Source organism: Rattus norvegicus, chromosome 8 (assembly GCF_021556685.1).
Source record: "Rattus norvegicus strain SHRSP/BbbUtx chromosome 8, alternate assembly SHRSP_T2T, whole genome shotgun sequence".
Lineage (NCBI taxonomy): Eukaryota > Metazoa > Chordata > Mammalia > Rodentia > Muridae > Rattus > Rattus norvegicus.
Window position 1 is genome coordinate 125,933,193 of NC_141541.1, and position 18,970 is coordinate 125,952,162.

Below are 18,970 nucleotides of genomic sequence, written 5' to 3' on the forward strand. Positions count from 1 at the left end.
CAATGAACCAACGAACCAACCAGCCAACTAACCAACCAACCAGCTAACCAACCAACCAACGAACCAACCAGCCAACTAACCAACCAACCAGCTAGTCAACCAACGAACCAACTAGTCATCCATCCATCCATCCATCCATCCATCCATCCATCCATCCATCCAATCAACCAGACAATCCACTATCCAAAAACCCTTAGAGAGAATTCTAAATTATTGTGCCAAGCGACACTGAATACATACACTCCTGCATTTCTAGCTCTATCCCCTCTCACCCCTGCCTTCCTCACTGTGGTGCTCAGTGGCGCGATGCTCCCTATCTGACTCCACAGCTCCAAGACCTCAGTTAGCGTCAGCGCGGGAGCTACGGTGCACGCGCGTTCACCCACACCACCCATATTGTCCACCGTGGCGTTCCGTAGCAGGCCCTTGGCAAGCTCCACGTCGGCCGCGCAGGCGCCTAGGGCGCGTTCACCTGCTGCCGTTGTCGCCGCCGCCGCCGCCGCTGACGGGGCTGGATGGGGGGCCGAGGCCAGCCAGGGGCACCCAGAAAGAAGAGACGCGGCGGCGGCGACGCCGACACCCGCACGACAAGCGCCCCGAGGTGCCCGCGAGCTCCACAGGAAGGCGGCGAGGCCCGGGCCCGGCCTCCCCGTGGGTAGAGACGCCGCCGACCCCTCGCCGCGCCATGTTCAAGAAGCTGAAGCAGAAGATCAGCGAGGAGCAGCAGCAGCTGCAGCAGGCGCTAGCCCCTGCTCAGGTACGCTGTCCCCCTGCGCCAAGGCTCGGAGGGCGGGGTAAAGTTCGTCCGTGACCTTTGACCTCCGCCCCGGGGCTTTACCCCCAAACCTTAGGCCAGGAAGGTTTTGGACCGTCTAGGTCGTGTAGGAACCCTGACCTGGTTTCTCCCAACCAAACTCCGTCCCTGTGCAGGGCGAAGGGACCCGTCGCGACATTTGACCCCTAAGTTTTCCCCGTAAGAACCGACAGGATCTGAGAAATGAGTGCGATGGGTTCCGGTCCTGCGTGGGATGTTTCTCTTACGGGTAAGGGACCCTGACTCTAGAGTGGTGACGGGGGTGGGGCAGCCCAGGTCCTCTGTGATATTTAACCTCTGACCTCTGTCCGAGGTCCCCCTCCGTGTTCACTGGACATTGCACCCGGAATAGCCAGGTCCCTGTAAGTCTCCTGCTTCCAAACCAAACCCTGATTGAGGCACTGAGTTGAGCCTTCCCGGGCCAGGCTGCTCGCAGGAGCCGAGGGCGGCGGTCCAGCGACCAAGCCTGTCACGAGTTAGTCACTTCGCATAACTTGGGCGATGGCGGACAGGGCGCAGAGGCAGACGCTGAACAGGACGGGCACGGAGCCTGTCGGTAGTAGCCGTGTTCTTGCGTCTTTTCAGGACCGCCATTGCTTTTTAGTATGCTTTTTAGTATGGAGTATGGTTCCGGGTTGGGAAAAGGGGGCGTGTTCGTGTTAGAAACAAACTAATCCTTCCCGGCACTCAGGGTTTCAGCGCTGAGGGTGTGAGTGACAGTAGGGGAGGGCTTCTGTTGAATCTCTCCCCAGTCTTTCTGAGTATCAGTGGATGGAGCACGAACGGCTTTACTTTTATGGTTCCTAGACACCTAGAAAGCCCATGGTTCAAGAAAGGTCGCAGTTTGGGTGCTTAAATATAACGACCCAGCTTTCTGTTTCTAGAAACATATTCTGAGAAGATTTAGGATGCAAAAAGATTTAGTTACGCCGTTCTCTTCACTTTCTCTCTCTCTCTCTCTCTCTCTCTCTCTCTCTCTCTCTCTCTGTGTGTGTGTGTGTGTGTGTGTGTGTGTGTGTGTGTGGCTTTTGTGCGTGTGGTGGCCAGAGGACAACCATAGTGTCATTACTCAGGCATTGCCCTTTTCATTTTACTATTTAAAAAATATTATTATTTATTTATGTGTGTGAGTGTCTTGTCTGTATGTGTGTCTGTATACTGTGTGCATGTTTACTGTCCACAGAGGCCAGAAGAGGGTGTTGGATCCCAGGAACTTGAGTAATACATGGTTGTCAGTCATTATGTGGGTGCTGGGAACTGAACCTTGGTTGGTCCTCTGCAAAAACAAGTGCTCTTAACCTCTGAGCCATCTCTCCAACAGACCCCCTGACCTGGGATTCACCAAATAGGCTGGGCTCTCTGGCCAGCCAGTCCGGGGAATCCACCTGTGCCTCGGAGCACTGGCTTCCCAGAGTGTGCCAGCACACCTGTCGTTTTAACCTGGATTCTGAGATGGAGCTCAGGCAAGCGCGTCTGAACTGCCTTGCTAGCCCTGGTGCTGCTTCCATGGTCACACTCTGGGGCCGATAGAGTTGGCTGCATGCATTCTTCCCAGGCTACTGTGCAGCTGTAAAAATGAACATGGACTTGGACCTCTGCTCACCTTTTCTTTAGTAGTTAATGTAGATTACTTAAACCTCATAACTCCATGAGGTACATGTTATTCCTCCTACAGATGAAGGTGTGTTGAGGGCCCCAAAATAACCTAATTGCTACATAGTATCAGAGCTGCAAACAAGTATTATTTACATAGAATGACAGATGTTACAAGAGACAAGTGCATGTGTGAGTTGTGGCCCAGTGTTTGTGGCAAAAAGAAACGTATTTTAATAAGTGGCATGGCTGACACCTGTAATCTCAGCATTTGGGAAGAATTTCATATTCAAATACAGTCTGAGCAACACATCAAGCCCATGTTCCCCAAAAGCACACCAGGAAAACTGTGTGTGTGTGTGTGTGTGTGTGTGTGTGTGTGTGTGTGTGTAGTGAAAATACAAGTCTGAAAGAATATACCGTAAGATATCCTATTAATAGGATGAAGTATCGCTAAGATACATAATATACTTTTTCCTATTTAATGTTGAACTTTTCTCTAAAAATGAACTGAAGCTCTTGAGTAGGAAGGGAGTTTTAGAAAGCTTGTTGCAAGTTAAGCTATTGGAGCTCCCAGTTCTTGTAGCTTAATATCCTTAGAGAAGCGAGCATCTGGGTCAGACACAACCCTATAAATAAGACTTAATATCCTATAGGTAAGACTTAATATCCTATAGGTAAGACTTAATATCCTTAGAGAAGTAAGCATCTGGGTCAGACACAACCCTATAGGTAAGACTTAAGTAACCTTCTAAAATAATTATTTTTTTAGTTTTTAGGTAGGGTTTTTCTTTGTAGCCCTGGTCTGGGACTCACTCTGTAAACCAGGGTCTGGCCTCAAACTTAGTGACCCCCCTACCATTGCCACCTGAGTGCTGGGAGTAAATGCCCATGCCATGTCCCTTGAAGGATTTAATGAGATAGGAAAGGTTCTCTGTGCTCACTCTTAGGTTGGCTCCTGCCCCTGCTCTAAGCAGCTCATCAGCACTCAGCTTCTTCTTGTTTTTGGTTACGTTTTGTACTTTGTAAGTTTCTCATTGTGTACTGTTGGTTTTCTCCCTGCTTTTTGAACTACTGTGAGCTTTGAAATAACACACATAAACTTTGTGTGAATTAAAGGTAATTACCTGAGGGGTTCTACAGTGCGTTTTAGTGTAGAAACCTGAGTTTGGGCATTCAGTTTGTTTGGTTCTCTAGAAGCTGTTACGTGCGTGCTTTCTGGTTCTTAGCTTGATTATCTTGGTCTGTGTGTCCAGTGAATTCCTGGCAGATGCTGGTGGTTTCGAGTAAACTTTTCAAATCTTCCATACAGTGGCAATAGTGATAGTGTATAGGGCTAGTCAGCCTCCCTTGTCTGCCTGCACCCTGCCTGCCTTCCTAGGTCAAAATAATTTAACACGATAGCCTCCAATTCCTAGTAATTTCTGTGCATCGATGCTAAGGTTGTTTGAACTTTCTTAGTGGCCACCATTTTTTTAAGTAACTATTTGCTCACCAGATCTGATTATTTGTATGATTATTATTATTATAAGTGGGTAAAGTTAAAGTATTTCAAGTCAAGGATTAACTTACTAAAGGGAACATCTTAGCAGTTAAATTGGCCGTGGTTTAGTACCTGCCTCATGACAAGGCCCCATGTTAAATCCCCAGCACTGTAAACAGACAGACAAACACACACTTCCCCAAACAACAAAACAAGCATTTGCCAAGTATATTTGAGGATCAAGGTTCTATGTCTAGCACTGTATGTATGTGATACATTTTGGGGTGTATGTGCATGTGTGGTGTGGTGGTAGTGGTGGTGTGTGTGTGTGTGTGTGTGTGTGTGTGTGTGTGTTACATAAGTAAAAACAGTTTTTGGTATGTTTGTTTTCATACTAATTATTACTAAACTCACTTAGGTATTATGAAAATGAAGATACAAAGGAGACTGTTTTGAGTCTACTAACATAAATTACACAAGAGTGGCCAGATTGCTCAGGCTAGAGTGCAGAACTTGGCCCCAGGGACTGGGGCGAACATTACTATTCAGTGGTGTGCGGCATTACGGTGGGAAAATGAAAACTTTGGAAATGAATAGCCTCATAGAGTGTGAATATGTTTTATGTGCTTCCTGACACTGTACCCTTACACAAGTTCAGAACGGTAAATTGTACAGTATGTGTGTCATATCACAATTAAAGCATTAAAAAACACAACATATAAGCCCTGTCTGAAGCCTGCAGAGTTGTTTGTTTGTTTTTTAAGTACAGGCCTGAAATAATAGCTAATGTAGTGGAAATTATAAAAACAAACCATAATGTCCCAGTGAGATGTCCCTCAGGTGGCAGAGGGGTCCCGCCCTGAAGGATGTAACTTTATTGTAAATTTGAGTTTACAGAGTATTTCTGTCTTAAATTATCTTAAATTCCCAAAGAGAGCACAGAGATAGGAAGAGTCTGAGTTTTCCTGATTGTTTATAATCTGTGTTCCTACCAACAAGGATTCAGTGCTTATTGATAATGCTTTATATAGGAATACATTGTTGTATTTTAAGAAAAATAGTCTTTGTTTATGTGATAAAAAAAAAAAAAAAGAGTCCTCCATGCAGCAGAGAGGAGAGGGGACAGATAATTCCATATACTACCTCCTTAGCCTGAGAAGTGCCCTGTGGTTCTGAACCTTTCTAATGCTGCACCCCTTTAATATAGTTCCTTATTTTGTGGTGACCCCCAACCATAAAATTATTTTCGTTGCTACTTGATAACTTGAATTTTGCTATTGTTGTGAATTTGTTGCTACTTAAATAACTTTAGTTTTGCCATTGTCATGAGTTACGTTATAAATGGATATTTACATTATGTTTTCTGATGGTCTTAGATGACTTCCATGAAAGGGTTGTTTGCCCTCCAAAGGGGTTCTACAAGTTGAGAACCACCTCCCTAGACTTAGGGACCTTGACTCAGACCAAACCAGGATTTGTGGATTTGACCCTTGGAAAGACTCTCAGGACCAGCTAGCCAGGAACAGAGTTGTAGATTTTATCTATGATACAGGCTTAAGTACAAGGCTTAAGAAAAAGAGGCTGTCGGAGAAGTAAGATGTACCCAGGTGTGGATATGGGCTCCTCAGGGGAGGCTGAGTGCCTGTCCACAGAGCCGTGTGTGCTGTTTCAGTGGCTCTTAGTCACATCTGAAAAGATTGCTGATCCCTTTATTTTTCTCTCTTGTTTTGGTCGGTGAGATAAGGACGTGGCTCTGGAGATGTGGTGGATGGAATTATAATCTGATCAGTGGATGCAGGAGCCGCAGGAGTGCAGAGTTAGTTTAGTATGTGTGCCTCCCTGTATGTGGGTTTCTGGTGAGATTCCTAGAGGCTGAGGTTTCTGGGGCAGAACCCTCTTTAGCTTTTTAGGCCTCAAGACCCCCACCCCAGAACTAACCCTGGGGATACACATCTAGAATCTCCAACGTGGGAGGCTGAGGCAGGAGGACCAAGAGTTTGAGGTCAGTCTGGGTTACATAGGGAGTGACCCTGACTCAGAAAGGAAAGAATAGAAGAAAATAAGCCATGTGGACATTTTGATTACTGGATGTTTCTGGGTCTTTTATGCCTCACTTTTTGGTGGTTCATTTCTGTTAATAAAATCCTGGAGATTGATTTCTCTAGGTGGCTGATACTTGTTAGTCCCGTGTAGAGAGCTAGAATCTGTGTGTCTGTTAGGGACGAACAGGGACTAGTTCATCTAAATTTCTTCACTGACAGACAAAACAGATGCTCTTGGAAAGATGACAGTACAATAAAAGTGTCATCTAAAAATATTCTAAGTGTGTGTCACAGACCATTCAGTCCAGGTCCTTGGTGCTAGGCACTGTGCCCTACTGCTGAGCTGTGCCCTGAGATGTGAAGGAAACTGACCTTGGAGCTGAGCTGGAGTGTGCTACCACAGAGATTCTCACGGGAAACTGGGCCACATTGTTTTCCTTTGTCAGCAGCTCAGACCAGTGATGCTAGAGGGTGACTCTTCATGCTGCATTTCTGGAGTTGTGCCTGCTCTGGGTCTGCTGACCTGAGACACCCATTTGTTGTGGAAATCCACAATCTCCCGAAGGAGCGAAGGAGTGAGGTGCCACAATCTTCCACTGTAGTACTCTAGGCCCTCCCTTCCCTCCAGACTTTTCCTCAGGGAGTGAGCAGAAGCTTCTACTTTACACTTTGTAGCACCTTGTCTAAGTACTTTGGCCTTATCCCCATCTTACTTTGTTAGTGTTACCCTGTCTGAAGCCTCATTGTTCCAGAAAAGACGCCTAATGTCCTTGCACTGACTGGATAGAGACAGACAAGAGAGCTAAGGAAGGCATGTGAATAACTCATGCTGTTTTTGATCTTGCCTCTTTGTTTTTATAGCTGGCATATACCTTTTTGTTGTAAATCCTGAGGCTTTCTAAGATCCTGGGATGAGCATTACTTTGTTTCCATGGCAGCATTATCTTGTGTGGATCCTGGGGCGTGTGGTACCTCAGCTGTGCTGGGTTGTGGTGCCTTTTCTTCTTCTCCATCTCCAGTCTTCTGAAAACTGTTCGAGACTTACACTCTGAAGAGGATGCCATCCGTAGCTCGCTCATAGGCCATATTTAACTGGAAGTTGCTTTAAGTTACTTTTGGATGACTGAATTTCACATATTAGAAGACCCTTTTAGGTGGTGAAGTATTTATACCATAAGAGTGATGGTTCATTTCTGGAACGACCATGGTAGAATGCAAAATGACAAAGATGTTCAATTAAGGGCATGCTGAGAAGCTCCCATTGGTGACTGAAGTGTAGCTGTTGTGTGAAAACTGAGGCCATGGTAGGTGCTCTTCTTCACCTGGAATGTCAAATTGATGTGCAGTGATTAGAGCAGTGTTATAGTGAGGAAGGTCCAATGGCCTGACGCTGGCCTAGGTGTGTGGGAGGAGTGATGAGCAGGTGTGCTCTATGCTGGTGCAAGCCGAAAGCCACACCTGCTTCTTACAGTGCATCTGCTCGGGCAAAACTTGAGAGGCAGGAGCTAAACCGAAAGGCTCAGGAGCATCCTGCTAGTGAGTCAGCCCACAGCTGTGTAAATTGCTCATGAGGAAACATCGACCCCCCATTTTGAGAGTTCTCGTATTTGCCTACAGCCCAATAGTCAGAGCAGTCTGGCTCTAGTAGCAGGCTGCAGTGGACGAGAGGACTTCTGTAGTGAGTAGCTAACCAAACACACTGCGAGCTTCCTTCCTTTCTTCCTACAAAGCTGGGGCTAGTCTATTCCAGAAAATTACTAATTCACAGTAACTAAACTTCTCGATACCTAAAGAGACTTGAAAGTGCAGAACTGTACCTGCATTTCTAACAATTTATTCTGGAGTGTGTGTGACCCTTCCAGGTGATGCAGCCCATAGTACAGTTAATTTAAATATAGCACATCCTACTAATAGGAATATTCAAATTTTGTGGTTTTGCTATTTTTAAATCATGTTCAACCTGGGATTGATGCTTTTTTAAAAAAAATTATTTATTTAATGTATGAGTGCTCTATCTGCAAGTACACCTGCATGCCAGCAGAGGGCATCAGATCCCACTACAGATGATTGTGAGCGGGGCTTGCTGGGATTTGAACTCAGGACCCCTGGAAGAGCAGTCAGTGCTTTTAACGGCTGAGCCATCTCTCCACCCTGGATTAATGTTTTTAATTGCTATTTTTAACCATCATTACAAATATGAAGTACATGGGAGTATGTAGATTTGAGAGTTGGTTACCAGGTCGAGGAGCTTTGTGGTTCGGAGATAACATGGCGCAGTCGAAGTACTCCAGGTGGCTTGTGAGTTATACCTGGGAGTCTCCTCTTGTGTTGAATGAGAATACAGGTTAGAAGACAGATCATTAGAGGAGGGGCTCCAGGATCCACTCCTCAGTGAGCAGCTATTGGCAGTTGATAGCTGGGGGCGGGGAAGGTCTGTGAAGTTGTTATGGTAGGCTTCTTACACTGCACTGGATCCCTCACACAGATGGGCAGCACTGGTTGAGCTTAGAAGGGGGTATGCGGGAGTGGGAGGGGAAAATGGGTAGTGAGTACGATCGTGTGTGTGTGTGTGTGTGTGTGTGTGTGTGTGTGTGTGTGTGTGTGTGTGTGTGTGAAGAATAAAAGAAAAGACAAAGGGAATATCTTAGAGTTTCCATCTGTAAAGACTGGATGTGTAGCTCTGCAGTGGGGTGATTGGCTACATGTTGAACACCTGGGTTTGAGGCCTGGCCTCTATACCCTACACTAATTATAACAAAAGTTGGTAAAAAGCTTTGTTTTAGGGGTGTCTCTAAGAATTAAGTAGAAGTATAGTGCCATTATTATTATTACTGTGAGTCCCAGAGAAATTTGAGAGCTAGTCATCTAGAGTGAAGTGGTAAGGTACACAGGGAATTAGGAGGTCTGTGTGTTAACCTACTTCTCGAAATGTCTAACCTGGGCAAGCCATGTAAACATTCTGAGCATCTAATCTGATCAGGAAATTGGGTGTGATAGTGTGTGCTCTTTGTACCTTTCAAATTGGTTGTGAAGACCAAAGTGAGAACCTAGGAGAAGCCATTCGTAGTTGTCAACAATGTTTTTACTCAGCAGGGCCTGCAAGGCGCTGCACTGGTTGTTACATTTACCGTGCATGGCTGAGACGGGTGCTTCTAGGGTTAGGATGGTGTTCACAAGGTGCTTTTCGTGCCTGTGGGGAAATAGTTATGAGGAGGCTTAGAGCAACACCTGAGGAGCCTCTGATGGTAGTGAGAAGGAAAGGACAGGGACAGGTACTCAAAGCTTCATTCCCAAGGCCCCTGCTCATTTTCATGCGCTGAAAAGAAGTGGCCAAAGCTTTAGTGCTTCTTAGCCCAGTGACTGCACACTTGTGTTGGTCAGAACCAGATCTGGTATAAGGCTGTCACGGTGTTGTCCAGGTTGTTTTCTCTCCTTCCTCCATGCCCAGGTGGCTGTGGTAGAGTTCAGTCAGTGCTTGGGGGTCTTGACCTCTGTGTGGGCATGGCAGAGGTGGCTTTCAGCTCCTGGAGACTGCCAGCAGCAGTTCTTGCTGTGTGTACCTGTAGGCATTTTGTTTTTGCTCAGCATAGCAAGAGCACAGGTCTCCAACCTCGGCCTCTGTCCTATAGACCCAGATTTGAAGGGCCTCTGCAAGCAGTTAAACTGGGTAATTTTTTAAATTTTATTTTAGAGTAAACTCATTTTCAGCTAAAAATAGCATGCTTTCAGAATGTCCCTTCCCGTCTGTGGTAATACAGTTGTGAGAGTGATACGTTATCCACAGGGCAAGGGTTGTGTGGACCTCCCGCACTAGACTGGTTTTCCTTATGTGAAGTTGAGGCCTCTGGTTAGCTGATGATAAGTGGGCAGGCAGTTGAGACAGGAGTGTGAGCCTGGAGAGCAGCACCAGCTTTCTTAGGAGTAGCTTGCACCCCACCTCCAACCCTCATGGTATCCAGGGCCTTGCCTGTGTTAGGCAAGTGCTCTACCACTGAGCTCTGTCTCCAGCCCTTTAAATTCATGTCTCTAAGTGAGGGAGCACATGAAAGATCCAGGCCCCAAGAGACTCCTGCTTCTCTTGGGATCTCCTGTAGCTTCAGAGAGTGATCGTTGGCCAGGTGCTGCCCTCTTCTGGGCACAGGGCGATTTAGTGCTCATTCTTCCTCTGTACACACATTTAACAATTTACATCCCTTTGGTTTATGTTCATCCACGTGGATGAGGCCTTCTGATTAGACTCACTGGAGGCGAGATGTAAGGCCCGTTTTAAAATTCACATTGAGATATACTTTCAAGTGAATAAAGGTCTCTCTTGGCATCTGATCCTTTCTTGGCATTTGGGAATTTGGAGAGCTGAATTAAAACCAAAAGGTTTCTTGGACATTATAGAATCACAGCACAGGGAATTTGTTGTTCAAGAGGCATTTCCTCTAGGCAGTAGTAGTTTCTAATTGCTTTTCTAACATTTTATCACCTCAGTTCAGCAAGGAGCTCTTTCCTTCCTAGTGGCAGCCTCTGTAGTATCTCAGTCTTTGCAGCCAGCCTGTTTGAAATTGGCCCTAGGTGTAAGAAAAGTACAGATGTAAACCGTGGTGCCCCACGTCTCACGTGAGTGCCGAGCATCCGGACTCCATGCTTGTAAAGCAGGCCCCTGGCCCAGCTCTTCAGTCCTCACCTTGGATGAAAGCAGTCTGGGGCGTGAACGGGGTTTAGTGGCTACCTTTTTCAAAACACACACAGGCGCCGTTATGTGCATTCTAGATGTTTAAGCCATTGATAAAGATTTGTGTCAGACTCACCTATTTACCTGTTTAAAAATTGTATGTCCTAGTTAATGTTGTTTTGTCTTGAACGGTTGAGAATCTGATCTCTTAAGGTGACTTGCACATAGCTGATTTTAGTGGATTGTATGCTGGTTTTCTGGTCATTTTTAGAAGGGACATGTGTTAGAATTCAGTTTAGGCAAGAGGAAGAGGAATTGATTATAAATACTTGGTAGTGACAGTTTCTCCAGGGCTCTGTAGCATGGACCAGTTGCTGCGTCCTGGACTCTTGACAAAGATGTTGCAAATACTCAGACCTACCACCAGCACGGCCCTCCCACTGCACTGCACTCCCTTGCCTGGCAAGGTCTGTCTCTATGCTTCCTGAAGGATGACCTTAGACTCTCCACGTCTGTTTTCTTACTTGTGACTCAGCCTCACGAGGGTGTGACTGATGATAGAGCTCAAGTTCCCTGTTGCAGATAAAGGCAGGACTGAGCTAGTGAGTCTCTAGGGCTTTCTTTCTTAGAGCTGTTTATTGAGGAAAATGATTAGTCGTGGTTATATAGTTGTGTCCTTCTTGTCATTTAAATTCACCCTCAGTTCTGCTGTCAACATAAGCATTACTCCTGCTCAGAGATGAGCATTCCTCTTTTCCAGAGTGGATGGCCAACGTTCCCACACTGTTCCCTCAACATGTGCTCTGATGTGAAGTGTAGCTTGCATGCTTGTTTTCTCTGTTTGTATAGCATGTGTGTGTGCGTACGTGTGTGTGTGTGTGTGTGTGTGTGTGTGTGTCCACCCTGACTGTGGCAGTGTGTCCACACATAGGTTAGAGTTCCGTTTGCCCACTTGTTCTCGCATGTGGATGACAGGTACTTATTAAATGTTTTTTTTTTTTCTGTAAGGCTGTGTATATGTGAAAGTGTAGGGAAACAAGCACGTGGTGAGTAGGTCAGAGCTCTGTGTTATGAGTACAGAGGGTCTTGATGCTTTGGTTCACACTTCCAGGCCTGCTCTGAGCTCACAGTGGAGTAGACCTCAGACATCAGGCTTATGTGTGTCTTAGTGTTGTCTGTGTTGTTTCTGGTAACCTGGCTGTTAGCATCTCGGGAACCAGCTGTGCTGTGTAAGTAGGTTCAGAGAAAGGCTTCTGACTAGAGAGATGGGCCCTGCTATTTAACTGTAAAGTTCATAGTATTGAATGTTTCAGGAACTTTAAAGTTGAAATTGATAACTTTCTTGTTTCTAATGAACTTAATATGTTTGAATCATTTTGTTTTATAGAAAAGTGGCAAAGATAGTAGAGTTTTCACATTCTCTTCCCTGGGCTTCAGTTACCCCAGTACTATCATCCTATACATAATGACACCCTTATCTTACATTCTGCTAAAACATTCTGCTAAAATGAACGGTCCACTCAAAGACCTAGGGACTAGTAACTAAGTCTTGTTGATTCTGTTGTAGTTATTCCTTCCTGATTTTTTAAAATCTGTCCCTTCTCTGTTTTGAGTTTCTGGGAATGGAATGAGAAAAGAACCACTCAGGGTGTAGTGTGCTAGTCACTACTGTCTTCTAATTTGTACAATCGTTTTTAAATGTAGGCTTCCTCCAGCTCTTCAACACCAACAAGGACTAGAAGCAGGACATCTTCATTTACAGACCAGCTTGATGACGCAACACCCAACAGAGAGGTTAGTGCAGCGCTTTGGTGTCGTCTCTCAGGAGCTGAGCTGTGCTGGTTATGGTGACGTCCAGGGAACAGTGGTGACGAGTCAGTTACTCCATTTCTGTTTATTAATAATTCAACTGGTATTTTTCTTTTTTTTAAACAAAAATGGCAGTTAGCTGTTGTGAACGTTTCTTGGAGAAAGTTAAAGTGGATAGGTGTGAATGCAGTAGTGTTCTGTTCAGTATAATAATGCAGTAACGTTCTGTTCAGTATAATAATGTAGTAACGTTCTGTTTAGTATAATAATGCAGTAGTGTTCTGTTCAGTATAATAATGCAGTAACGTTCTGTTTAGTATAATAATGCAGTAGTGTTCTGTTCAGTATAATAATGCAGTAACGTTCTGTTCAGTATAATAATGCAGTAACGTTCTGTTTAGTATAATAATGCAGTAGTGTTCTGTTCAGTATAATAATGCAGTAACGTTCTGTTCAGTATAATAATGCAGTAGTGTTCTGTTCAGTATAATAATGCAGTAACGTTCTGTTTAGTATAATAATGCAGTAACGTTCTGTTCAGTATAATAATGCAGTAACGTTCTGTTTAGTATAATAATGCAGTAACGTTCTGTTCAGTATAATAATGCAGTAACGTTCTGTTGTTCAGTATAATAATGCAGTAGTGTTCTGTTCAGTATAATAGTTCAGTAATGTTCTGTTCAGTATAGCATATATTGGGAAAGACCCTACATTTTTAAGCTGGTGGTTAGAAATTAAAAAAATAGCAACAAATTACATGTAACAATTGGTGTGAAAAATTCATCTTTTTTGTATTTTTTTCTGTGATAATACAGTATAAATATAGGAGGTATGAAGGGGACTGAAGAGATTGCTCAGCCCAGAGCATTCGCTGCTTTTGCACAGGACCTAAGTTTGGTGTAGGCTTAATTTTTTCAAAACCTACTGTAATTTAGGGTTCTTAAACACTTCAACTCCCTTCTAGCCCACCAACCAGAAAGAAGGTTAATAGAAAAGGGTGATTGTAGAACTGTTTAGAAGTAGTTCCTCGTGGCAAGTCTACTCTTTGTTATCAGGATAGCAGCAGTCCTGAGTCCTAGTAAACACCAAACACAAGTCAGTAGCGGTGGCTCTGCTGGATCCAACAGAAACAGCAAGGCTCTGCCAAGTCCGCACAAGGCAGTGAAAATGGCCAGCCAGAATCAGCCGGAATACCACGAGAAGTTCTGTAGTGTGTTTTTTTCTATGAAGTGAAGACTAACAAAGAAGTGAGACCAGGGAAGACAGCAAAGACCAGCAAAGACCAGCAAAGACCAGTGAAGATCAGCAAAGACCAGTGAAGACCAGCAAAGACCAGTGAAGACCAGCGAAGACAGCAAAGACCAGCGAAGACCGGCAAAGACCAGTGAAGATCAGCAAAGACCAGCAAAGACCAGTGAAGACCAGCGAAGACCAGCGAAGACAGCAAAGACCAGTGAAGACCAGCAAAGATCAGTGAAGATCAGCGAAGATCAGTGAAGATCAGCGAAGACCAGCGAAGACCAGCGAAGACCAGCAAAGACCAGCGAAGACCAGCGAAGAAGCGAAGAAGCAGCAATGCAAGAGCATCCCCTCTCTGTCTGTGGGGTTCTGTTTATATTCTTTTTAAACATCACAGGTCCTCTCACAATACAGCATCCAGAAAAACATCATGTGTCATGACTGAGTTGTTAAGGAAACCAAACATTTCCACTTCAGTTTGGTTCCTAGCACCCCCATGGGGACACATACTGTCATCACTCCAGTTTCAGGGGTTCTGGCTCTCCAGGAGGCACTACCAGAGAGTGATGGCTCTGCTGCGTCTGTAGTTACAGCCATTTTACATTTATGGTTTATATTTGTGTGCCACATGTGTGCCTCGTACCCATGGAGGCCAAAAGAAGGTATCAGGTCTCCTGGAACTGGAGTTAAAGATGATTGTGAGCCCACCATATGGGTGCCAGGAATTGAACTTGGGTCCTCTGGAAGAACAGCCTATGCTCTTAGCCTCTGAGACATCTCTCGCTATTTCCCTCTACCCCTCTCCTGACCCTACTTATTTATTTTTAGTGTCTGCTCGCATGTACGTAAGTGTATTGTGTGTGGAAATTGAGTTTGCTTATCTGTTGGGATGGTTGTCTCTTGTGAGCAGCTTTCTCTTGAGGGCTCAGTGCCCAGCAGCACTTCAAAAGGAGAGAAGGGTTTGTTGTTATAGCAACAACTTGGAAGCAAAACAGATATGGAAATAGAAAATCAACTAAAGACACCTACTATACCGTTTGAACCCAGGATTTCTGAGACCATCCAGGACATCAGGGAGACCCTACCTCAAAAACAAACGGAAACAAATAAATTGAAGCATTTCTTTCTCTAAGAGCAGGAGAGGCAAGTGTGCTATTTCTTTTTGACTCTTTGCAGTGGGTGCTGGGCAGGACACATAACAAAGGTGTAGGCTAAAAGAGCATAAAATCATGTCCTCTGCAGACGACTTACATATAGAAAATTGCAAGAATTCCAGTAAAAAACTCATTCAGTCTATGCATGTCTGTCTGCCCGGAGTTTGTGTCCTCTCAGGCCCTTGTGCTCCGAGTAAGAACAACGCCTTCAGTTGGCCCTTCGGCCGTCAGTGTCTGCATGAGGTGAGAGGGCTCACCGGCGTCTGAGGCCCTGAACTTTAGCAGGGCTCTCCCACTATTCTGTGTGAGAGGTGACAGTCAGACTTGTGAATAAAAATGAAAAATGGAAAAAGACTATGAATTAAAAGAAATTTAAATTTTTCTTGGACTTAGCGATGGGTTCTCAGGGAATTTCAGAGAAGCAGTTGGTCATATTGCCTGCTGTGCCAAGCCTTCGCCTGGATGACTTGTGATTCCATCCTCCTTTCTTCTGTGCCAGACACACACACAGAAGTGAAGACTTCTCTCTCTTGTCATCGAGGGCTGTGTCTGGGTTCACAGACATGGAAACACTATAGGCCAAGAGGGGCTGAAGTCATCTCTGAGAGGCTTGAGGTTGAGATCAGAGGCAGCTGTTTACAAGCGTAGCTCTGTGGGAATGGAAACCTCTCAGTGCAGTTCTGTCAGCTCCCGGGGGAGAATCTGTGCTGGCACCGCACAGCCTGGAGCTGGGTGAGGTGTTTCCTCAAGTCTCCGAGGCTGACTGAGAGAGGACATGAAGACGTTCTGCATCGGTGAGTTGGAGTGCGCATCGAGTGGCAGCTGCAGCTCAGGTGGTTCTCCCGGCTGCAGGAGTTCGCAGGAGTTCGTCTCAGTTCACCACTATCAGGGTTCTCCACGGCTTGTCACGGAAGCTTCTGTCCTTGGGGAGGCCTCATGATGAAGGACTAAGTCTCACTCTGTTGGGCGTGGTGGCTGAGTTTGCAGTGATCATTCTCTTGTCATGGATCTGACCTAAGCTGGAGCCTTGGTGATCAGATTAGCTGGGTGACGTGGGAGGTCACAGAGGGAATGACCGTGACACGATGACTTTTCTCAAAATGAGCCTGTATAGGAAGGAGCGCTTCTTGGCCTTCTAAGCTGCAGCCCTTTGGTCCAGTCCTCATGTGTGGTGACCGAAACCATAAAATTATTTGTTTTGCTACTTTATAACTAATTTTGCTACTGTTAGGAATTGCAATGTAAATCTATGATTTCCAGTGGTGTTAGGCCACCCTTGCAAAAAGGTCTCTCAACAGCCCAAAGAAGTTGTAACCCACAGGTTGAGAACTACCACTGTAAAGAAAATTCTAAAACACCAAGAAGCTAGCCAACAGATTAGACACTAAGGTATGAGTTTATTCTAGATGAACTTAAAACAGCAGAGTGGTCTAGAATATTAGAATGAGACAAGTGAAGAAATCATTTTCGTAAAGTTAATGGAATATTGTGAGAAAAAACTTAGCCCAAACAAAATACTAAGTAGTAATGAAAAAGAACTAATTAGAAATTCTAAGGAAAAATGAGTGACTTCAGAAAACATATTGCCTATCCCACCACAGACAGACATAGATGTGGGAGGGACGGCTGCATGAGACATGCGGGGTAGGCGGGAATCCTTCAAGGTCAGCCAGGGGTTCAGATGGTGACAGGGGTGCAGGGCACACAGCTCTGTGCAGTGTTAGGGCAGTGATGGCTTCACTGTGGACCACACAGAAGAGGTGAACTAGGTTTAGGTATTTTAGATGAGAAGTTGAGCAAATTTAGAGAAATTGAGGTGCTGGAGTAATTTTGAGAATTGGTGAAGAGCTGTTTGCTTTCGGCTTGTTTGGTGTTGGGATGGGACCAGTAGACTTGCACTTGCCGTGCAGTCCCTACCACTGAGCTGTATGGACAGCCAAGAGCCGGTGCTGGTGAGATCCACAGACATAAAGAAGCACACAAGGACAGGGTAGGAGAACGGCGGCTTGGGCTCTGAGGAGCGGGCCTGGATCTGACCTTAGATTGCTTTGCTTTGGGGAGTAAGAGGCTCGGATCTGTCTATACCACTCATTTTTGTTTAGACATGTTTTGGAATGTTGATCATCATTTCTTTTTGATGGGCATCAAACTTGGGGATTAGTCTTTTAAAGTTTCACATATGCTTCCTTTTAACTTGCTTTTTTCCCCAACTTTTATGGGTAAGAGCGTTTTGTTTAAAAAAAAAATTAACTTCAGAAGCCTAAGAGATCTGAATCTGTACAGCATTCAATTTAAAGTAACATGTATTCAAAGAATGGCCTTTCTGAGTACCCCAGAGTCAGATTTTTCAGTAAATTTTGGATGGGATTCTGGGAGCTAGTCAGGCATTTAGCATAGTTTAATATATCATTGATAATAATGTTTAGAATTTAGTATAGTAAGTTCTTGGAGTCTATCCTAGGAGTACTAATCAATATTGCAAAAAAAAAAAAAAAGAGCTTTAGCAAGTCTGTATTTAGGGCTTAGGAGATGGCTTAGTTGGTAAAATGCTGTTGTAGAAACATGAAGACTTAAGTTTGGGTGCCCAGAACCCATGTAAAAAGACCAGGTGTGGTGGCGTTCATTGTTGTCCTCCACCGGGAGCAGGGACTGAAGAGTTTCAGTTTCAGTGAGAGACCCTGTCTCAAGACAGTAAGACAGAGCAGTAAAGGCAGACGCTGAGCACGGAGCTCTGGTCCTTCCATTTATCCTCATGCTCACATGCTTACAGCTTAAGTACACAAATGTACTACACATTGTTTTAAAGCTTTTAAAAAGTTTAATTTAATTTTGTCATAGTCTGGCATAATTAAACCTAACTAATCCAGTAAAGGGCAGCAAGAGACAAGAGAGTCAATGGTTCAAAGCCATCCCTGGCTACAAAGCAAGCTTGCGGCCAGCCTGAGCTACTTGAGAGCCTATATTACAACAGCAACCAGTCCAAATAACCTGAAAGTTTGTCTGTCTGTAATTGTGATGGTCTCTAATGGGTGAAGAACTAGTGAATGTTTTAGTCAGTATCTGTAGCGTTAGAGTCCTGAGGGGACATGTGCACATTTTAAAACTTTTGCACATACTTATTTTCAGACATGCCCTTTACAGGATATATAATTTTTGTATATTATGCATTGTGTTATATAGTCTATTGTAAACCATAGAGTATGTTATACTTTGTTATATATTTTCTTAAAAACAACTGTAATCAATATTTCACTGGATTAATTTTTTAGCATTTTCATTTTGTAATAATTATATATGCATAAGAGATTATGAAAAAACTTGGGGGCAGCTTATATACTCTCTCTCCAGTTTCTTCAAATAGTAGCATCCTGTATTCTGTGATGTTCAAAAAGGCAGTTACCATTGAGAACTTGTGACAGGCACAGAGCTCCTATTTAGGTCTCACCTGTCTTACTTGGACTGATCTTGTGTGCTTGCATATGTGTTAGTAATCTGTGCAGTTTTACACATGAATAGACATGCAGTCTCTATTCTCAGAGGGCCTGGGGTGGAACGTTAGTGGGCATAGCACTTGCTGTGCAAGTGTGAGGGCTGTAGTTAGGGTCCCCAGAAATCACACAAAGCCAGGCGAGTGTGGTGGTGGCTGCCTGTGGTAATCTGGCTAGCTGCTGATTAGCTGGAACTAGCAATCTCCAAGCTCTGAGAGAGATCTGCCTACTTCAGCAGATAACATGGAGAGCAGCGATCAAGAAAGACAGCTGATGTTAACATCACATGCAAAGCAATCATTTAAAATACAATTTGGGGTATATCTAATCTATGCTTGCTGCTGTTTTGATGTAACAGGTCCTGAAAGGAAAAGCACAAAAAGCACAAAAGAATATGTATCAAAAGAACTAGTCTTATAGATTTTATTTCAGAAGTTTCTTATATATGTACTTTTGATAAAAGTGATTTTGCATATGTGTTAATAAAGTTTTTTATATGTGTTTTGTCATTCCTGTATACTTCAGTGCTGCCTTTTTAAATATCTAAAGAACCTATCTTAGTGTTTATAAAAGTTATGCTGAGGGCTTGTGTCTTTGACATTTATCTTGAAGCTACTTTACCAAGGTTTGATTGACGTAGAGGCTATCTGTATTTGGTGTTTATAGTGACTTGAGGATGAACGTG

The 18,970-nt window shown here is 44.4% G+C and overlaps 1 protein-coding gene across 29 annotated transcripts in view; it reads left to right on the forward strand.

Moving 5' to 3' along the window:
* Window positions 1-451: 451 nt before the first annotated feature.
* Window positions 452-18,970, forward strand: part of Golga4 (golgin A4) — a 78,306-nt gene continuing 59,787 nt past the window's right edge. For 20 of the 29 annotated variants that reach the window (XR_015626911.1, XR_015626910.1, XR_015626909.1 and 17 more), the window contains exons 1-2: window positions 452-757; window positions 12,300-12,389. Coding sequence is in view for 22 of the 29 variants with exons in the window: in XM_087563416.1 (XP_087419542.1) it covers window positions 686-757; window positions 12,300-12,389 (162 nt within the window). In the remaining 7 variants the exon portion in view is untranslated. 29 annotated transcript variants of the gene reach the window in all.